At 37.3% G+C, this 19,584-nt stretch overlaps 1 protein-coding gene across 2 annotated transcripts in view; it reads left to right on the top strand.

The window, feature by feature from the left end:
* The window catches only part of ALCAM (activated leukocyte cell adhesion molecule), a 197,581-nt gene that overhangs the window by 154,662 nt on the left and 23,335 nt on the right, over positions 1-19,584 (top strand). Inside the window, exons 7-14 of one of the 2 annotated variants that reach the window (XM_045851171.1) lie at positions 4,730-4,857; positions 6,312-6,444; positions 10,052-10,164; positions 12,365-12,500; positions 12,609-12,742; positions 15,232-15,364; positions 17,188-17,226; positions 17,514-17,631. In XM_045851171.1, the coding sequence (XP_045707127.1) occupies positions 4,730-4,857; positions 6,312-6,444; positions 10,052-10,164; positions 12,365-12,500; positions 12,609-12,742; positions 15,232-15,364; positions 17,188-17,226; positions 17,514-17,631 (934 nt within the window). The remainder of the gene's footprint in view (positions 1-4,729; positions 4,858-6,311; positions 6,445-10,051; positions 10,165-12,364; positions 12,501-12,608; positions 12,743-15,231; positions 15,365-17,187; positions 17,227-17,513; positions 17,632-19,584) is intronic. The other variant, XM_045851172.1, reaches the window with a different exon arrangement.

Genomic DNA, 19,584 nt, shown 5'->3' on the forward strand with positions numbered 1-19,584 from the left:
GATATTTTTCACTCTTTATTATTTATTAGCATTTTTCTGTATTCTGCCAGGTGTTAAGCTCCTTAAAGACAAGATCTTTAACTTAGTCTTATCCCTGCTGTTGGTCCTCAGCCATGAACTTTATAGGAGTTCAAAATGCCACCTGATTTTCTGAGTGAATGACAGATGAATAGAGGCTATGACTGATGGGTCTTCTAGATGAGTGATTTCCATTTCAATAAGAGATTTATTTTATTTATGAAATCAGTTGCATAAGTTAAATAGGATGTTGTAATCCAAGATGTCTTGGTTAACTTTATTTCATAGATTTGAAACAGAGTAGTAGACTACAAAGGAAACTTCTTGACCATCTGGTCTAACTCAGTTATTTCACGGAGTGGTAAAGCGAGGCCCTGAAACCTGCCATAAATTAGCTGTAGGAACTGGGTTAGAACCCTTTTCTCCAATGTCGTGCCCTTCCCTGTGAGCTGGTGCCGAGGTGACCTAATGATTAAGGGCAGACACGCTGGGGACCCTGTCCCAGCAGTGCCCATTACTGTGTGTTTCTAAAAGAGTAGTTTCAATACTCTAGGTCTCACTTTTCTTGTCTCAAAATGGGAAAAATATAATATTAATACTTAACTCATAGTGTCATTATGGAGAGTAAGTGAAATCACAAATCTAAAATAGCACACTATATAATACATTGAATGCTCATTATTAAGTACTATTGTCAGTATTACAAAGTGATCATTATTAATTACTACATTAGGATATGGTAGTGATACCTGTTTTGGAAAAGGAAAGAAAGAATTTTATTATTTTTTAAATGCATCAAAATTTGTAATACTGCCATATGTTGTAGAATAACCTTGAACTTCTATATCTGTTCTGGAGGAAGGACATGAATTCCACTTGAGCTTTCAGAGAGTTTTATCCACCTACATTTCTATTTTGGTTCTAGAAAGTGTGGAACCTTATGTAAGAACAAAACTGAAATTCTACTTGCCTTAATAATAAAAGGTCGTTTTTGTCTTTAACTTTGCAATTCATTTCAACCTGATTTAAAAACTAGAATTGAGAGGATTGCATCATGTACAACTTATTGAAAATCCATCTATTATTTCTGTAAGTGAAGGAAGAATTTTGTCTGTTCAAAAATACTCAATTGGAAATAAATTGTCTTGGTATAAGTGCAGGAGTGCAGATAGGAAAGAACATGAAGATGAGTAATAAAGACTGGGAAATGGGCTTCAGAAAGAACAGAAGGTTTGTGAGTATCAGGCAAAAAAGTTAGGCAGGGAGAAAAGTCCTTGGTCTTATTGAAGGAAATGGTTTTCCTGTGACTGGCCATATGGGGAGCTTTTGGTGTGGCTTTTGAGAAGGCACAGTGTATGCAGTACTGGGTGGGCTTCACAGTGAGGACATAGAAGTGTTTGAGACATAGTTTTGATAATTTGCTACTTCAGTAGAGAAATGAGACACTTGTATCAGAAGGAAATTGTCAGTGCAAGATTGCAAGCGGTCTAAGTGCCACTGGAACTTGGTGAGCAGCCCTAAAAGCTCAGGTGCTCAGAGACAGCCAGTGTCAAACTCTAGTATCAACATTGCTTGAAGAACTTGCCAGAGCACAGATTGCTGCCCCTGCCTGAGTTTCTCATCCACTAGCTGCTGGGAGGAGCCCGGCACTTTGCACTTACAGCAAAATCAGTATTCCCTGGTGATTCTGTCATTGCTGATCTGAGGACCACACAGAGAACCCCTGCCCCAGGGTGACTCCAGAGGAGAGAAAGAGGTAGCTGAATGGACAGGACACAGGGCACATTTGAGGAAAAGAAGTTTGATAAATTCATCTGGAGAAAGACAAATTAGTCACTCCTTCTTCATCTGTTCAGTCAGTGAAGAATTCTTAGAGAATCCCATTCTTTAATCTTTTTGTTTATCTCATTTCTGCCTTCTGACACTACCTAAGATTTTGCCACCATTCTTCATTGCTGTCCTGCATTTTTGTGACTGTTTTCTAACTAGTATTCCCTTTTTTTTATTCACTCCAAGCTGTCCTCCAAGCTGCTGTCAGAAGTATCTTCCTAAAACACAATGCAGCTGTGTCATAGCTGCGATTAAAATTCTGTGATGACACCTCAGATTTCTGAGACCGCTCTCTACTCCTGGCCACTATTTCTTGAGTCCCCTGTAGACACAGTCCTGCACTCTGTCTCAACCTTCATTCCCTCACTGCACATACCATAGCATAATCTGTCCCGTTTTCCAGATCGTTCCTGTAAAACACCACTTACATGCCTAGCCATATGCTGTTACTACCTCAACTTTATCATCTAGCAAACACTTACTTAGTCTTCAAAACCCAGATCCAGAGTCAATTTCTGCTAGAAGCTTCCCAGTCTCATGCACCTGTGAGCCACCAGTGGTCACCATGCTTGCATCATATGCAGTTCTACATTAATATAGTCTTAAATGTTAAGTGTGGTATCATCAAAATTTGATAGTTCATTGAAGGCAGGGACTATGCTTCTTTCACCTTTATAACTCGCACTTAGTACCTGCAGAAAATAAATATTAGCTGACAAATGAATAAGTGACTGGACAGAAAGATAAAGGCAGAGAAGGGAGGAACAAAAATTGAGTAGACTCTTTTGTTTATTATGTAGCGGTATGTAGATCTGTGAGATGAAACAGGGATACTAGGTTAAGAAATATCTATCGCACTCTGACATATTGGGAATGCATGAGGGTTTTGAATGGCATTGTGACAGAGTACTGCTTAGACTGATTTAGAGGAAGTATGCAGGGGTGGGCAAAAGTTGGTTTACAATGGTTTGTATGGAAAATACAATAATTAGTCAATAATAATACAAAATAGACTGTCTCATGTACTCACAACTGTAAGCCTACTTTGGCCCACCCCTGTGTATGAAGGAGTAGAAAAAAGAAAGGTTCAAGGTGAGAGACCACGTGAGACTTGTCAGCAGCGTTTCCATGAAGGTAACTTGAGCCTGGACAAGGGAAGTATTGGTGGAAGGAGAAGGGGGGAATCACATGCCAAATATATTAATTATTAGTCATTAAGACTGGGTGATTAAGAGAATAGGGGGAGAGAAAGGAGAAAGCCAGAGTAATTGGCAGAATGACAGAGAAAAATTCAAAGTCAGGGGCAAAGGGAGTGCAAGAGATCATTAGTTCTGTTGGAGAGAAGTTAGTGGACATCCAGAAAATTACTGTGAAAAATAAAATGTGTTACATTAACCTTCTGATCTCAGCTTTGTTCTTCAACCCTCTAATACAGAGCAGAGCTCATCATAAGGGGACACAGAGAGGGAGATTTTGAAGTGGAGCAGGAAGTCAGGCAGACTGTGATCCCTAGCTTGTATCAGAAGGAAATTGGGGTGGTGTCAGCCTTGATTGGGGCTGTGCCACGGTGAGGAGCAGCCAGCCAGAACTAGTCAGGGAAGGGCCATCTAAAAGTCCGAGGGAGGCTGAGGAGTGGAAGGTCAGTAGGAGACCAAAATCAAACTTAATTTACTTTCCAGCTTTACCAGGAACTGCTTGTCAGGTGTCTACCTCAGGCAAATTGAGGAAAACTAGCAAGTGTATTAAACCCATCACTGTTCAGCCTCAGACCATTCTGGGCAAATATTTAGAGATGCCCAAGCATGAAGAAAGGGCAAAGAAGCATTGATAACAACACTTCTAAGTTTTTTCTACACTTTAATAGCTGCAAGAGATAGAAAAAAAGCCTCCAAATCTATCACTTATTTGTCTCATTGTTACCTAATGGCAAAATAAGTCTTCACTGATAATTTTTAGTGCTACCTGTTTAGAAATATAGACAAATTCCTCAGGGGTATTAAACCTTGTGAAAAGGTCCTCTAAAATAAACCTTTGCATTGTATGATTTTCAAATTCATTGTTTTTTGTGTTATCCAGCTATAAAACAAGTAGAAAAGGTTAAAAAAAAGGAGATTTAGAACTGCCAACACCACCTCCTTTTATTTCATATTTGCTAGGTACGGTCCACAGTACTCAGCCTTGAGTTTATTGAACATTCTATTGTTGAGCAGTAGCCTCCCTGAAAATTACCCTTTGGCCCTATTTTCTCCATAAAATTGACTGAAATGAAATGAAAGTTGCATCTCAGCTTCGCTGAACAGAACAGAATTACAGTAGACTTACGGTCCCGTCGATTGTGCCAAGCATCTCCCTCAGTTCACAGGATCCATCTTTTTAAAAGCAGATCTACTCTTCTGCTTGCCCAAAATCTCGCTGGTGTTATTGAGCTCATGTAGCTTTTTATTTAATGTAAGGTATTATTATGTAATGTGAGTGCAGCAGTGCCTAATAGCTTTAGCTACTTTGCTAGCTATCCAGTCTTTCCAAACTGTAAGATTCATATAATATAGTTGAATGTCCTTATAATGAAATCATATAGTGAGTTTGTTCCTACTGGTCTTTTACCCATAAAATAATTATGGTCATTCCTACCTCAGTTACAGACATTTTGCTAGGAAGAAATTGCTTTTTATGTAACAGAGTTTCTTTGTAGTTTGCTCTAACCAAGATTAGTGCTTGGTGTAGCAAGTAGCTATTAACTTCAATCCTTCTATAAAAAGATACATTTAAGTAATTACTATTACCAGCTTCTTGAGAAAATTGTGTATAGTTATTTACATTGTGTGTGCAGAGTAATTTGGTACTTGACAAAAATGGTTAACTTGTATCTGTGACTCTTCAGACCCTACAGAGCAGGTGACAATACAAGTGCTGCCACCAAAAAGTGCCATCAAAGAAGGAGACAACATTACTCTGAAATGTTTGGGAAATGGAAACCCTCCTCCTAAGGAGTTTTTGTTTTACTTACCAGTAAGTGTTTAGGGATTATTGCTTGAGCTAAACACTTTCATTTTGTCCTGTCGTTTGGCAACTGGCTGCTGTGAAGGATTGAATGTACTTGGGCAGGTTAAGTGAGAAGGGATGTTTTTCTTGGGGACAAGGGACACCTGTGGAATGTCCTTTGGAAGCTTTTCCAGCATCTGCCAGTGGTCCTGACTTTTTTCTTAATGTTAAGAGATTTCAAGGAAAAAAGGTAAAAGTCTGACCACAAACTTTTTAAATTACATAATTAAAAACCATTGATTACAAAACCTTAACATTTCTTTATCCAAGTAAGTTATAAGGATCTGCTCTTTAGAAACGGATAACTGTAAATGGAGAATCGTGGCCGCAAATGCTCTGATGCAGATTCAGAATCTTCCTGTAGCACATTCCTGAACACACCTGTGAACCTCTGAAGTAGGAACAGTTCCCTTGCAGATTATATTTAGCTTCTCAGACTAAATCTGGGGCCTATATCTTGCCATTGTACAGTCTATCAGTATCACAGCTGAAGGAAATGATATGTGTAGAGGATAATATGGAACATTCCTCTAGGCTGTGTTCTAGATATTGTAATAATAAGGAGCCCCACCAGGAGACAGCTCATCTGAGGCCACTTGTCTGCTCTCCAGCAGCTCTTTCCGACTTTCTCTTTGATTTAACCTTTCATTGAGAGGAGCACGCACAGCTTATATGCATTTACTGCAGGGATGTGTTTACAAATGTCATCTACTACATTCCTTTGTTGTGTTCAAGATTATCATCCATTGCATTGCTCAGAAGACTAGTATAAGTAATTTCTCATAGACTTCAGTGTTGACAGACGACTTTGGTTCTTCTAACAAATTGGCATACTGTTTTTGTCTCACGTGCAAACGAAGTTTTGAAAGTAGTTATGTTTCTACCTTAGCTATCAGAGATTAAAGAGTCAAATATTTGTTTTAGTTTTAGCAACAATATCTGGTACTTATCTTTTTTTGTTAACATATATTTCTGGTTCATTTATATTTTTATATTTTTGTTTGTTACTGTTTTTTTCTCTCTTACTTTCTCCCTTTTTTTCTTCCTACTTTCCTTCCTTCCTAACTTTCTTTTTTCCTTTTTATTTGGATATATGGTGTGTTTTCTTTTAAGTTGCCTTGAGTCTTCCTGTCAAATTAGGCAAGGCAGAAACATAAAAATAAAATATTGGAAACTTTTAAAAAATAAAACATAATCCATGCTAACAATAAAATAGATATCAACACAATGGAAATTAGCCTCTCAATATCAGTTATTTTTTTCAGGAATCAGATAATACAAACTGTACTCTCATTTGTCCTATCAAGAAATACATTTCCCTTTGCTCCTATTTGAAAAAATGTTATTTTCATCAAGAAATACAACTGTTCTTATTGTAGCTACCAAGCATAATAAGCTTGTCATTTTACCCCTATCAAAAGGGACAGCCCGAAGGAATAAGAAGCTCAAATAACTACACACTGACGGATGTGCGGCGCAATGCAACCGGAGACTACAAATGCTCCCTGGTGGACAAGAAGAGCATGATCGCTTCCACCACCATCACAGTCCACTGTAAGTCACTGTATGCTTCACCTCAACTTCACTGCAAAGACTCTAAGTGTCTAGGTTGGCTATCTTGTCCCATACATTGCAGCTGTGTTTTTCTTAAGTAATGTGGTTTCATTTGGCTTACCAAAGTGCAGAAAAGCAAGCCCAACTTTGTGCAGATTTACACTGCAGTGTTGGAGTATAAATCTCATGGGCCTAATAACTGCAACTTTGACAGGGGTGAATGTCCATCTGTTTTTAAATACCTTCAGTTAGTGGTATTAAGAAATTTATACATGGATATTAAAGAAATAAGTGATTTTATCTTTTAAGGAAGTATTTAGATATGTGCATTTGGCACATGAAAGTATCGATTAAGTATCTTTTTAAAAATTGCAGAATAATATTAACACCTGAACTCAAGCAACACAAAGCTAATGTAGACTCAGCCTTTAAAAGAGGAAGTTGAGACTATGAAAATCCATTCATTGGTTTCCTTAGAGAAAGATAGAAAATGTTTAGAAACAAAACTTCTTCAAGATCATCCTAGCTTACCTTTTTTTTTTAACTTGTCACTTGCTTTTGATCTCCAGGTACTTCAAAGGTTGTATTTACTCTAATGTGATAGAAAAAGATATACATATAAAACAGGCACTTCACTTGTGTTATTTATTTTGTAATTCCTGATAGTCTATGTTACTGCTGTACTGATACAGCATGGAAATTGGGAACTATTTTGAACTGCTCTCTGGTGAGAACAGATTTCACAGAGTGCTCGGGGCAAATGCCAGTCTTGGAGGCATGGAACCAACTTTCCAACACATCTTTTGCACTCAACGTCACCATCACATAAATAAGGTTTTCTCTAGCCGTGATCCACCACTATCCCACTGCGTATGAGGGGTTTCTTTGTCTAAAATCAAAAGAGACTTTAGAAATTGTCCTGAGAAAACATTTCTAAATCTCACACCTTACCCATAATGCTTGGAAAGCATGTAGGATAGGAGGTAAAACTTGGAGGGAGATACAAGGAGGAATATTAGGGAATAGTGCAACCAGATAGTTCCCTCTGAGTGTCTGATGTTGGCAATACACCCTGAGGAGGCCTAATAAAAACAGTGGACTGTTAGGAAATATTTATTGCCAACCCACTTCTCTGTTTGCTCCATAGTTATATTTCATAGATCTGAGTATGTCTGCCATCAGGAACTGTTTAAACAAAGAGCAGTGACCTCTCAGGATAACAAAAGTTCTGCTTTTCTCTGAGGACTAGTCAGTCATGGGGCCATTTATCCAGCCTGTTCCATGAAAAAAAAGTGAGGGACTGTACCCAGCATGTAGAATTGCCTATGGAATAACTCTCTGGTATCATTGTTCATGAGACCTTTGGGTCAGTAAGCAGTTATCCAGTGCCAGGAGATGGTATATTTACATTTAAGAGATGTTAGCTACTCAGGACTCTAAAAGGAGAGGGCTCTTATTTGTATCACTTGTAGATGAAGCAGGGAGGGATAGGAAATGGACTAATAAAGCAAAAGACTTGGCTGCAGCCACATAGTACCTCCGTGATCAGCTGTGCTGAGAAAAAAAATTGAACAAGACATGTAACAGTGTAATTGGAGTTCAGTGCATTGAACTGGATCTAAATTATTTTAGTTTTGGCAGGTAAACTGTTAACATTAGGTTGTAAGTCCTGTATAGCTCCTTAAAAGCTAAAAATAGCATTGCAAATAAATCAAGATTTTACTCTAAGTCACATGAAACGAAAACATGAAAATCCTGTTTTTGCCCATTTATCCTTGATTGCTTGTTTGTTTTCCAAAAACAAAGTTTGTTTTCTTTCCATTGATGACTAAAGAGAGTGTCGCCAGAGAAGCACCAGCCCACACTGGCCCGTGTGCACAGAACAGGCCTCTCCTCAGGCTTTTAGCCGCAGGTCCACGGTTGCTGATGAAGTACCTACTATCCCTCTGGCAATTCATGTGTATAGAGATTCTTCATCAGAACTTCCAATGCCCATTATCACTCTTTAAAATCTCTTATCACTGGCAAGGTACCTATCCAGCAAAGAGAAACTTCTAACTCACCCTAAATAGAATTTTTTCATTTTAATATAATTTATCAAAATATTCTGAGGAAACTTCACTTTTCTGTGTGATAATGCCTATTTTAATACTAATGAGAAACTGAGAAGGCATGTTTCTTCTCTTCTCCTTCATTCGTTCAGTAACAGTTTCTGAGAGCCTCCCATGTGGCAGACACTGCAGAAACAGTGACAAGTCATTGTCCCAACCTCATGGTGCTAACAGCCTAGCAAGAGAAGCAAGTATTGAAAAATGATTTTCAAACAATCAACAAACTGTAATTCAGTCATATAAAAGCAGGGAGAATCACAGGGTGCAATAGCAAATTCCCACCACCATAGAACAAAGTCCCAACTTTGAGAATGGCAGGCACGGTCCTTTCCAGCCTGGCCTCAATTAACTTGTCTTTCCTGTGTTGTAAGCATTCATGCCAATTACTCACCACTCTGAAATCTGCCTAGCTCTCTCACCTCTTTGCCTTTGCTTATGTGCCAGAGGTTCATCCCATATCTCCACGTATCAAAGCTCTTTGCAAACTCTGGGGCCACAAACATACTTTCTCCCACACAAAACCTTTATTACTGCTTTGAAACCCAGTTTGGCTCTGGTCTCTATACTCCCATAAGTCTTTGCTTTTTTCTCTGTTTGTAGCCCTTCCCTTAGTTTTTCAACAAATATTTATTGTGTTCATAATTCACAATACATTTGCTCCCTGATACTGGTTCCATGCTGCTGTATATTATAGTTGCATAATTGAGTCCATATTACCTCTACCTCAAAAATTGTACTCACGATTTGTAAGCTCATTATTCATCTCTGTAGCTCCCATCAGTGTGTGGAACATAGTAGCTGTACAATAAATATTTGTTATATTGAATTGGATTTTCCTCATATAGATTATACTGTGACAGTAAGATTTTTATAGAAATTGCTTTCCATCTAGAAGATTATACTTCCTTACATGTATTATATATTCTATTTTTTAAAGATGATATTGCTAAAAGTATACATTAGAACAGATATAATTTAGAATTTCAACTGCATGAGAAATGGAATAGAAGTTTTTAAAATATTTAACTACCAGAGCCAATCCTTACTGAAGACACTGCATGGATTACATCATGACTTTTCAATCTATCACCTGCTAGCTAAATATACTTGATTTTCCCATGGCATGCTTTACCCACTCTTTTTATAATGTTTACCTCATCATTATTGTTTTTTATTTTCTTCTAGAAGGGATTTAAGAATTTTTTTCTTAAGGTGATAGATCCCAGGGGAGTACTTATGTGCAGCAAAAACATCAATCATATTAACTGCAAATAAATGCATAATCAATTAGATTGACCATTCACTTGTCTAGACTGGTCTCAAAGCTCGCTTGAAAAATGATGGATTATGCTACAGGTCAGTTATTTCAGTCACATAAATCAGTTCTGAAATTTCAAGTGCCATTAAAGGAGTTTTTTCATTGTTTCTTCTCCAAAGTATTTCAACCAACTTCCTTTACTGAGGTTTGCATTTTAAGCAAATTTTCTGCTTTGCAGATTTGGATTTGTCCTTAAACCCCAGTGGGGAAGTGACCAAGCAGATTGGAGATGCCCTGCCCGTGTCCTGCACGATATCTGCTAGCAGGAACGCAACCATGGTGTGGATGAAAGTAAGTGATATTCTGTGGTTGATAGTCTGCTGATTGAAGTGAGTCCTTCTCAGACTTTTTTGCATTCTATGCGATATCCAAATATGTATATTCTTGTGTAATATCATTATACATGCAGACTCATACTCTCTTTCTCTGTGTATAATAATACAAATCATGTCATGATAAAATTTTAGAGGTACTCAACAATACAATGGCATCTATAATTGATGCTCTGAATCTTACTTTGGGGGCATGTCACGATAAAATTTTAGAGGTACTCAACAATACAATGGCATCTATAATTGATGCTCTGAATCTTACTTTGGGGGCATTCATTTAATTATGTGTATATGCTAAATAATGATAACACACACACACACACACACACACACACACACACACATATATATATATACTCAAACACATACATATACATCTACATTTTTTAGGGCTTAGTGATTTATGATATGTTTTAGCCCACTTTATTCTCACATTACAGTTATAACACTCCTGTGAAATATGCAGGGTATCTATTATTTCCTCACATTATTGATAAAGAGGTTGAGGTGACAGAAATCAGAAAGCTCGTAAGTGACAGAGTAGAAACTCAAGCTTTGTCCTGACTAAGTATAAATTCTGTGCTGAAACTAATCTTAAGTGTCTGAATGTAGGTTCTACTGAATTAGTAGCTCTTTGGAGGGGCTTATCTCTTTGGACCTTTGAGCCATATTAGAACACCTGGAACATTCCAAGAACTTAGTCAGTACTTCCTGAGTGAGTGCTTCCATTTTCTTTTAATTGTCTGAAAGGTAGGCTGTTACCTGGACCCAATTATTGTTACAGTTTTAGAGTGAGAAAATAGGATTGGTGATTTGTGATCTGAGACAGAATTGCCATTGAAAGCAACAGTTGTAACTGGGATCCCTCTACTCAAATCTTTGGCTAGTGTATCTAAACACAGTGCATTTATCTCTAGAACATGGCATATAATGGGACCATTTAACCAGTAATATGATGACAAAACATATACAAAACATTTGAAGTAGGGGTTGACAAGTATTCTCTTTATAAACAATTGTGGAGAAATGTATTGCCAGACTTTCTTCTTGATAAAAATAAAAATTATTTAGTATTGCTCTTTGATCTCTTTTAATGCCAGGTTCTGTTCCTTATTCTCTGACTCTTACTTTCTTATTGCACTTTTTTTAACCCCAGCCATATCATAAATTCTCATTCACTCAGATCATTAAAGTGTTACTCCATGGACTGCATGTATAACATAATCGATTTATAATAGTTGATGGTCAAAGCACTGGACAAGTTCCAGGCAACTAGATTACTCAGTAACATTATGAACACTCACAGTGTATTTTACTACAGAACTGAAGAAACTAATGTACTTGGCTGAACTAGTTTCTCTGTCAACTAGTTTTTCTGCAGGCACTGTTGTCAACTGAATACATAATATCAGTAGTGCTGGTCAATATTGTCTGCCATTCATTAGTGGATGGGAGAGGAAAAAAGTTCATAGTGGGCAAACATCACATAATCTTAGGATTGTGTTTTGTTGTCTGCTTATGAACATTTCAATTCCTGGTACAGTGGCATCATTCTCTATATATCAAGCGACTTTTTAAAATTAAGTATTATATTTCTTTGTTCATTGAAATTAGGATAGTAACCAGTTATTAAGTGTTTCTTAAGAAACATTTTGTCATAATTGGCATGACTCTGTAAAGGAGTCCCTATTTGATAACTGTATCCTATAAAATAACTTCAGGCCTCTATACCCATCATTAATTACGTAGCACAAGTCTTCAATGCCTGTCATTCCCAGTTCATCTACATTTATTTCAAGAATAGTTACCATGAATCAAGGATTTTCCTTAGTGCAAACGCATTATATTGTTTACATAAAGTCCTCATAACAATTCGATCTGGTTATTACCTGGTTTCAAAATAAGGAAATTGTGTCTCAGAAAGTTGTGAACTTGCTCCAGATTACAAATTCCATAAACAGAAGAGTCTGAAATAACATCCAATTTAGAACTACAAAGGAAGAAGGGAATCTGTTTTTGAAGGCTTCTGGAGTTAAGAAAAAGAAGCTTGCATTTTCCATTAGACCCAGAAGAATAATTTTAGGCTTAATTATTATCTAATAAATACATTGAGAGTTTCTGTTGTGCCATGTGAAGTAATTAACTTTTTATTTAATCAGGATAACACCAGGCTTAAATCTAGCCCATCATTTTCTAGTCTCCAGTATCAGGATGCTGGGAACTATGTCTGTGAAACTGCTCTGCAGGAGGTGGAAGGACTAAAGAAAAGAGAGTCGTTGACTCTCATTGTAGAAGGTAATAATGTACTTGAACACCCATTCAAATGTTTCTTTGAGAATTTGCTGTCTGGTTACTTTTATGACCTTAGTTCAGTATCTTATTTTAATTTCAATAATACTTTAGGAAAACCTCAAATCAAAATGACAAAGAAAACTGATCCCAGTGGACTGTCTAAAACAGTGATCTGCCACGTGGAAGGATTTCCGAAGCCAGCTATACAGTGGACAATTACTGGGAGTGGAAGTGTCATAAACCAAGCAAGTATTTGTCTTCTTGTTATATGCTGCACTTGGTCCAATGTGGGGTTTTATTTAGACTCCTTAACTGTGTGGGGGCTAGCCTGTTACCAATGTGAAGTTTGCAGCTTGTTCTCAGAGGAAGGTTTGCTAAATTCTTAATTTTCCCAAAGGCAGAAGAACATGGCTCAAAGAGAAATTTTAAATGCCAGAGCCATGGAGAATGAAAGAATCATGATGTGGTCAGTATCTGTTTTTAAAAGAATGTAAATTGGGTTCTGTTCTGTGGTCATTAATTCCTGAAACGTGTGTGATTAAACCATTAAGGTATGCACTTTTCTGCATCATAAACTTACACATCTGAGTATAAGTGGCCTCCATTACCTTGCTTACTTACGCACATTAAGGGATATTTCCTCTTGAAACTGGGCCCTGCAGTGTGGTGAAGACATTCACTGTCTCTGAACATACGGCCTGGTGTGTTGGTGGCAGGGCTGGGGCCAGGATAAGGCTTAAAGGGGTGTCCAGGGTGTTCCCTTCTGGACAAAAGTAAACGTAAACCAAACCTTAATATTTGTACCTTTATCAGGACATTTTAGTAATAGTAAAGGGTTAAAAATGTATGAACACTACCAGTAATTTGCTCTTTACTTTGAAAAAGAGAGAGAGAGAGAATCTGGCCTGTCACTAGGGGTTCTAGCTGTAACCCCATTAAATTGCCAGTCTCCTTGGGCTCCTGATACCCTTGTTAATTCCATTTTCTCTACAACAGTCTTCCCATCCTGCTTCTCAGTACAGCCACTTAAAGACTCTTTGGCAATACCCAGAGATGCCATTTGATTATCTGAATCTTCTGTGCTGCCTTCTTCTCAGCTTTGGACCCAGCTGAAATCTGAGAAGGCATGCAAAAAGCAGAGTTGAAATCTAGTTTTAAGTTAAAATTTCTACTCTTTTTTGTCCAGGAAAGTTGGGCCCCAGTCCAGATTATGTAATCCAGTTTTGCAGAGCAAGGTGAATTTGGACTCTTTTATCTATGGGTGATGCATATATATTTGCATAATTCCAAGTATGGCAGGTCTCCAAAGCAAAGGACTGCTGCTCATTTGGTTAGTGTGAAGGGGCCACACAGAGAGCATGTGCAAGTAGCACACAGAGACTCTGGAAGGAAATGTAGTTGTCATGACTCAGAAAAAAGACCTGAACCATATGAATTGCTGACAATGTAAAGGTTAATTTTTTAGCATCAAAATTGACTTTCTTTTCTGCTTTTTTCCCACTTTTGTTCAATTAAGCAATAATTAAAGGCAAAAAGCTTATAGGTACTGGTAATGTAAGCATAGAAAATAGAAAAATAAGCACGGAATAAATACTTGGTGAATGAAAGGGTACAGAGATTTAAAAGGTCACCTTAGGAAAGAGTGAATATATTTTTGTAGAGATAAAAATAACCGGAAGAAAGACTCAGTGAGAAAGTCGTATGAAAAATACTAGTGGAAAATGGTAAAATAACGGGTGAACTTACTATGAGGATAAAAATAATAATGCCATTCTTCATTGTCAAGGAGAAGAATTGATTTTGGCCCACTAGGTGATATGTTATTTTTCTTGTTTTAGGTTTGTACTGATACGCATAATCTTTTATTTGTTCCCCCACAATCACATGGTGAATCTGTTATTTTACAACTGCTGAAACCCTGCCCCACCCTTGCACAGCTACTAGACAGTATTCCTAAGCGTGAAACTAGCTTTTGTCCTCGAGGTCCTTACATTGTAGTGGAAAAGAAAGTCAGTAGGGACCAGTGCATGGTGTACATAAACAAGGAGATTGAGAAAAGAGCACAAGTACCTATTTGCTTCAGTCGTGTTTGACTCAGGAGTCAAGTCCTGGGGAAGAGATTAAAGTAAATTGTTTCACGTTCAGAGGATTTAAATGTAGCGATTATCCTCATTAACACTTCACAACAACCAAATGAATTTACCAATAACTCAAAAAGAATCCATCCTCTGTATTTAGCTCAGGAAAATTGAGAACAAAATAGACTTCCCATGAATAAAATCCTATATAAGTATGTACTTAGATATGATGCTCTCTAAGATAAAGGAATTAATCCCTGTAGTGAAGAACGATGTCATGATTTACAAATAAGAACTAAATTCATTAGTTTATAGGGGAAAATGGGTTAATCATTAATTAATTATTCTGAGACAAGTACTATCCTGGCAAAATATTAAATAACCTGAGCATCTATTTTAAAAAGATGAGTTTAGTACATTTAATTACTAGAGTTTACGACAGAAGCATAAACAGGAATCCAGTTATGGGTTAACTACCCATTTTCCTCTCCGCTGCGGATGTGAACTTGGAGTGGTCTCTGTCTGCGGCCTCTCAAAGACCCTTGAACAGCAGGTAGCACTGCCTCGTGCCGCACCTCTCCAGCTTCACTCAGCATTACCCTTCCCCAAGTTTTTTATCTCTTTCCATTTCTAAGTCCATGTTCTTTCTTTTCCAGACAGAGGAATCCCCTTATATCAATGGCAGGTATTATAGTAAAATTATCATTTCCCCTGAAGAGAATGTTACATTAACTTGCACAGCAGAAAACCAGCTGGAGAGAACAGTAAACTCCATGAATGTCTCTGCTAGTGAGTATTTCATTTCTGGCATTAAAAAAGTAAGAAAATTTGAAGTTATTCTTCATTAGTTTAAAATCTTCAATTCCGTCTTCCTATACTGCATCATGGTGAGTTTTATTTATTTTGCAGTTGATATCATCATCATAAGGTACTTTTTTTTATTATTTCTAGTGTCCATTCTTGTACAGTCCATGTTCTGACAGCTAAATCATTTCATGTTTTATGGGTCAAAGACCTTAACTTACACAGGAATATTTCCCAAGAGCAACAGAGGATGTAAACTGAGTTGCTATTATTTATTCTGCTTTGTGTTCAGAATACAGATAACTCAAACATTTTCTTAAAACATTCCTATAACAATTTTAATTTTGGTAAAATTGTAATTACCTCTAATTTATGACTTTGCATTTCAATGTTTTCTGGTATTTATCCTACCGTTATTTTGTACAGGAATGCCACATGCTAAAAGCCATTCAGTAAACTGGTAGTAAAACAAATGTTAGAATTCATGAAATCTGGTTTTAAAAATTGATGGTTTTGAATATTGTATTTGAATCACAGCTAAAAATGAGATAAATGGTATCATCTCAGAAAACGTGAAAAAAAATCTGTCAATGGTGAAATCAGCCAGCACATACAAACTAAAAGCATGTTCTTCTGAAAACAGTTATAATTCATTTGAAATTATTCATCATCTTCAGTTCTGCCATTGTTCCTATTACTGTGTCAACCTTAAGTCAGGACTGGCCTGAGATGAGGCCCAGTTGGAATATCGTTTGCGACTTTAGCAGAGTAGGGATATACTGAGAAGCAATTAGCTGGAGCTAGGAGAAAATAATTGTCTCAGGATAATGTTTCTTAACAGATTGTGACTGGACTATAAAAGTATGCTGAACTGACAAGAAAAGAACCAAACAAATTTAACTCTCAAACAGGAGCATTGACTTCTCCGAATTTAATTCAGCAAGTATTGATTTATCCCACCTAGAAAGGGAACTTATCCTTTCTTCCTGAGCACAGGTCTCTCTTTTTATTTTAACCCATTGAGTAATGGTTTCCTAGACTTGGCAGTGGCTCGATTGGCATTTAATACAACTGTTTTCCAATTCAGTGAGCACCTCTGGAGATTCCAGTTTTTATGAGGAAGGTCTGGGAATCTCTGCAGTTTAACAGATGCCACTGGAGGTTCTGATTCAGGCCCATGCATAGAAGAATCTCTATATAGTTTAATATTAGATACTAATGCATCTCATCAGGGGGTTTTCAAATGACCCAAGTTCATGGCCCTGTCAGAGTTATTCAGAGGTTTTTGCAAACATCACATATTCTGCCTCTTAACACCCAAAATATCCCAGCTGTAACCTGCAGTGCCACCACTTGAAGAAGGGCCCTAGTGGTAATTCCCTGACACTGAAGAGGAAAATTAATTCTCTTCTATTGAGGCAGGAAAAGTTGAGAAAATGTGAGAAACACTACATTGTATATTTCATATGTGGCAACTTGTTTCTCTTCCAAAAAAAGTAGTATTAAAAGGTGGTAGATTGTGGGGAACTTACTATGGATTTTAGATTAATACCATAGCTCATCAGTGGTGAAATTTTCTATGGTAGATTAATGCCTTTGCCGTTTTAACTACTCTCCTTTCCTTAAGAGAAGATTAATTTCTTTGTAGAGAAGTTCACGCTCTATTAAATGTAAATTTTTTCCTACCCCTAGCTATAGAATAGGTATTTTATCTTTGAGTATTATGACATCATACTGTAGTAGTAAAGGTGACTTTCATTTATCAACAAATTTTGTTTTTAATTTCATATTAACATTTTTCATTTCAGTAAGTATTCCAGAACACGATGAGGCAGACGAGATAAGTGGTAGGTACTATGCTGCCAACTCTCCTTCCTTGACTACCAGCTCCAGATTTATGAAGTGTCATTGTTCGAGTAATTTTCTTAGCCTCCACAATTTTGACTTGAATTAAAATAGCAAATGAGACAAGATAGTAAGAATGCTAAAATTTTATCCTTTAAATTCACAAGTTTGCATGTTACTAACATAGTGAACTTCATCATTTTTAATAAGAAATAATAACTAGATTGACTTCTTTTCAGAAACCCTCGGCGTTCTCTATAATCGCACGGGTCTCTCTTCTTTGTTGTAGATGAAAACAGAGAAAAGGTGAATGACCAGGCGAAGCTGATTGTGGGAATCGTCGTTGGTCTCCTCCTTGCTGCCCTCGTTGCGGGTGTCGTCTACTGGCTGTACATGAAGAAATCAAAGTAAGTTGTGGGGAAAGATCTTCACTGCTCATTGACTTCCACTAGGAGAAATGTAGTGTCTTAATTCTGCTCACTCCAGCTGGGCATGTAATTTCTGTGACAGGAAAGACATATTGTTCGCACCAGGCCGATCCTGTTTTGCTTTCAGCTCACAGTGATGGCATTGCCAACATCGGGGACATGGCTTGGGGTATGATTTCATGTGTCTCACTATTTTTCTCTTCAGTCATTTAAATTCAAGTATTTGATTTTTTCAGTGTCTGGGTGAACTTTTAAAGAGCATATATTGCCCAAAAGTCAACCATTCTAAATAAACCATTCTCTGGAGGTTGGTAGAGATTAATTAAAAGCAACTAGTACCTCCTGAAGGTCTGGCCAGGTGTGCAGCGACAGGTCTAGCCAGCGGCAAAACTGCCAGTGAGTTAGAGTCATCTTGTCATCACTACTCCTCTGTTCTATTTAGGCCACTTTGCTCCTTAGAAGGATCTAATTCAGAGACAAATTCATCATTATTTTGTCTTGAATTTTAAAAAATTGATTAGACAAAGTACTAAGATTACCTTTAAAATGATTTAGATGGTGTAGAGATTTAAAACTATTAATCATAAAATAATGCAGATAGTATCAACCTTACAAATCATCTAATGGTTGTTTATAATGAGAATCCAATTAACTGATGAAGATTCTCAGCATGCACATGTGCCTAGTACTTCCTCCCCACCACCCCAGCCCTGCCCCATATTCAGATGTGGAGTTTCTACCATTTCAGTAAGTTCCCATTCTGCATTTAAGTGTGTGTGCATGTTCACTCTCACTCTGAGGTGCAGTCGCTTCTGCTGTGGGCACCTCACTGCGCAGTCTCAGGCAGCCCCCATCCTCACATGGCAACAAATGTGTTCTTTTTCTCAATGAATATTTTGCCTGCAACTGGCAGAGATGAAGTTTCTATCATTTGCATTTTTAAAAGTTTTTATTGGTGGTTCTGCAGTATATCGCTCATTTCAACCCCATTTTTAAATCCTCTTATCTTATATTCTGAAGACACTGGTTTTTCAAGGGGATGCATATTGCTAGTGGCGACTTTGGAATTAATTTTATATTTTCTTATTTTCTAATATAACCCCTTTTAACAACTCGGGTAACTTAACTAAAGAGAAAATCAAAAGAAAAAGCAGGCTCAGGATTCATGTAATTACCCTATCAAGATAACAGTTTTGGTGGGGCAGTATTCTAATGCAGCTGCCATCAAAGGGAAGCAGTAGCTCAGAAATTTTAAAGTCACATAATGTGAGCATATGTTGAGCTCTGTTTTGTTCTCATAACCTGTCTTTGAGGTAGACACTATTATTATGCATGTTTTACATTAAAAAAAAAAACAAAGGCAGAGAATGGTTAAATGACTTGCATAGTTGGTAAGGGGCAGAATCATATTTGATCTAAGACAGTGATGCTTTAGAATCTTTGTGTTTAATCACTAGGCCTTACTTTGTCTCTTTTCTCATCACACGAGGAAGAAACATCTTCCCATCCTGTGTGGAGGTTTGTGTGCATGTTCACTCTCCCTCTGGGCTGCAGTCGCTTCTGATAGGGGCACCTCACTGCACAGTCTCAGGCAGTCCCCACCCCCACATGGCAACAAATGTGTTCTTTTTCTCAATGAATGTTTTGCCTACAACTTGATGTGGGTTTGTGCCTGTGGTTCTGTAGAAAATTTAGAAAACTGCCTGACCCGTGAAAGTGAAAGGAAACACAAAGAGTTGCCCAGAGGCAATATCTATTCTATAAAAATTCTCCATCTATGTGTATAAGTTTCCTAATAATCAGAATCTTATCATCCTTCCCTTATAATTCATGACAAGGTACTGAAAAATCTACCATCTTGGGATCAAAGGTATTTCTATTTTATTTACTTAGGGTTTCTGATACACTCCGAAGTAATTTTATTTACTAAAA

The sequence above is a fragment of the Phyllostomus hastatus genome, unplaced genomic scaffold (genome assembly GCF_019186645.2).
Source record: "Phyllostomus hastatus isolate PE091 unplaced genomic scaffold, TTU_PhHast_1.1 phas_contig_86, whole genome shotgun sequence".
In the NCBI taxonomy this organism is placed as follows: Eukaryota; Metazoa; Chordata; class Mammalia; order Chiroptera; family Phyllostomidae; genus Phyllostomus; species Phyllostomus hastatus.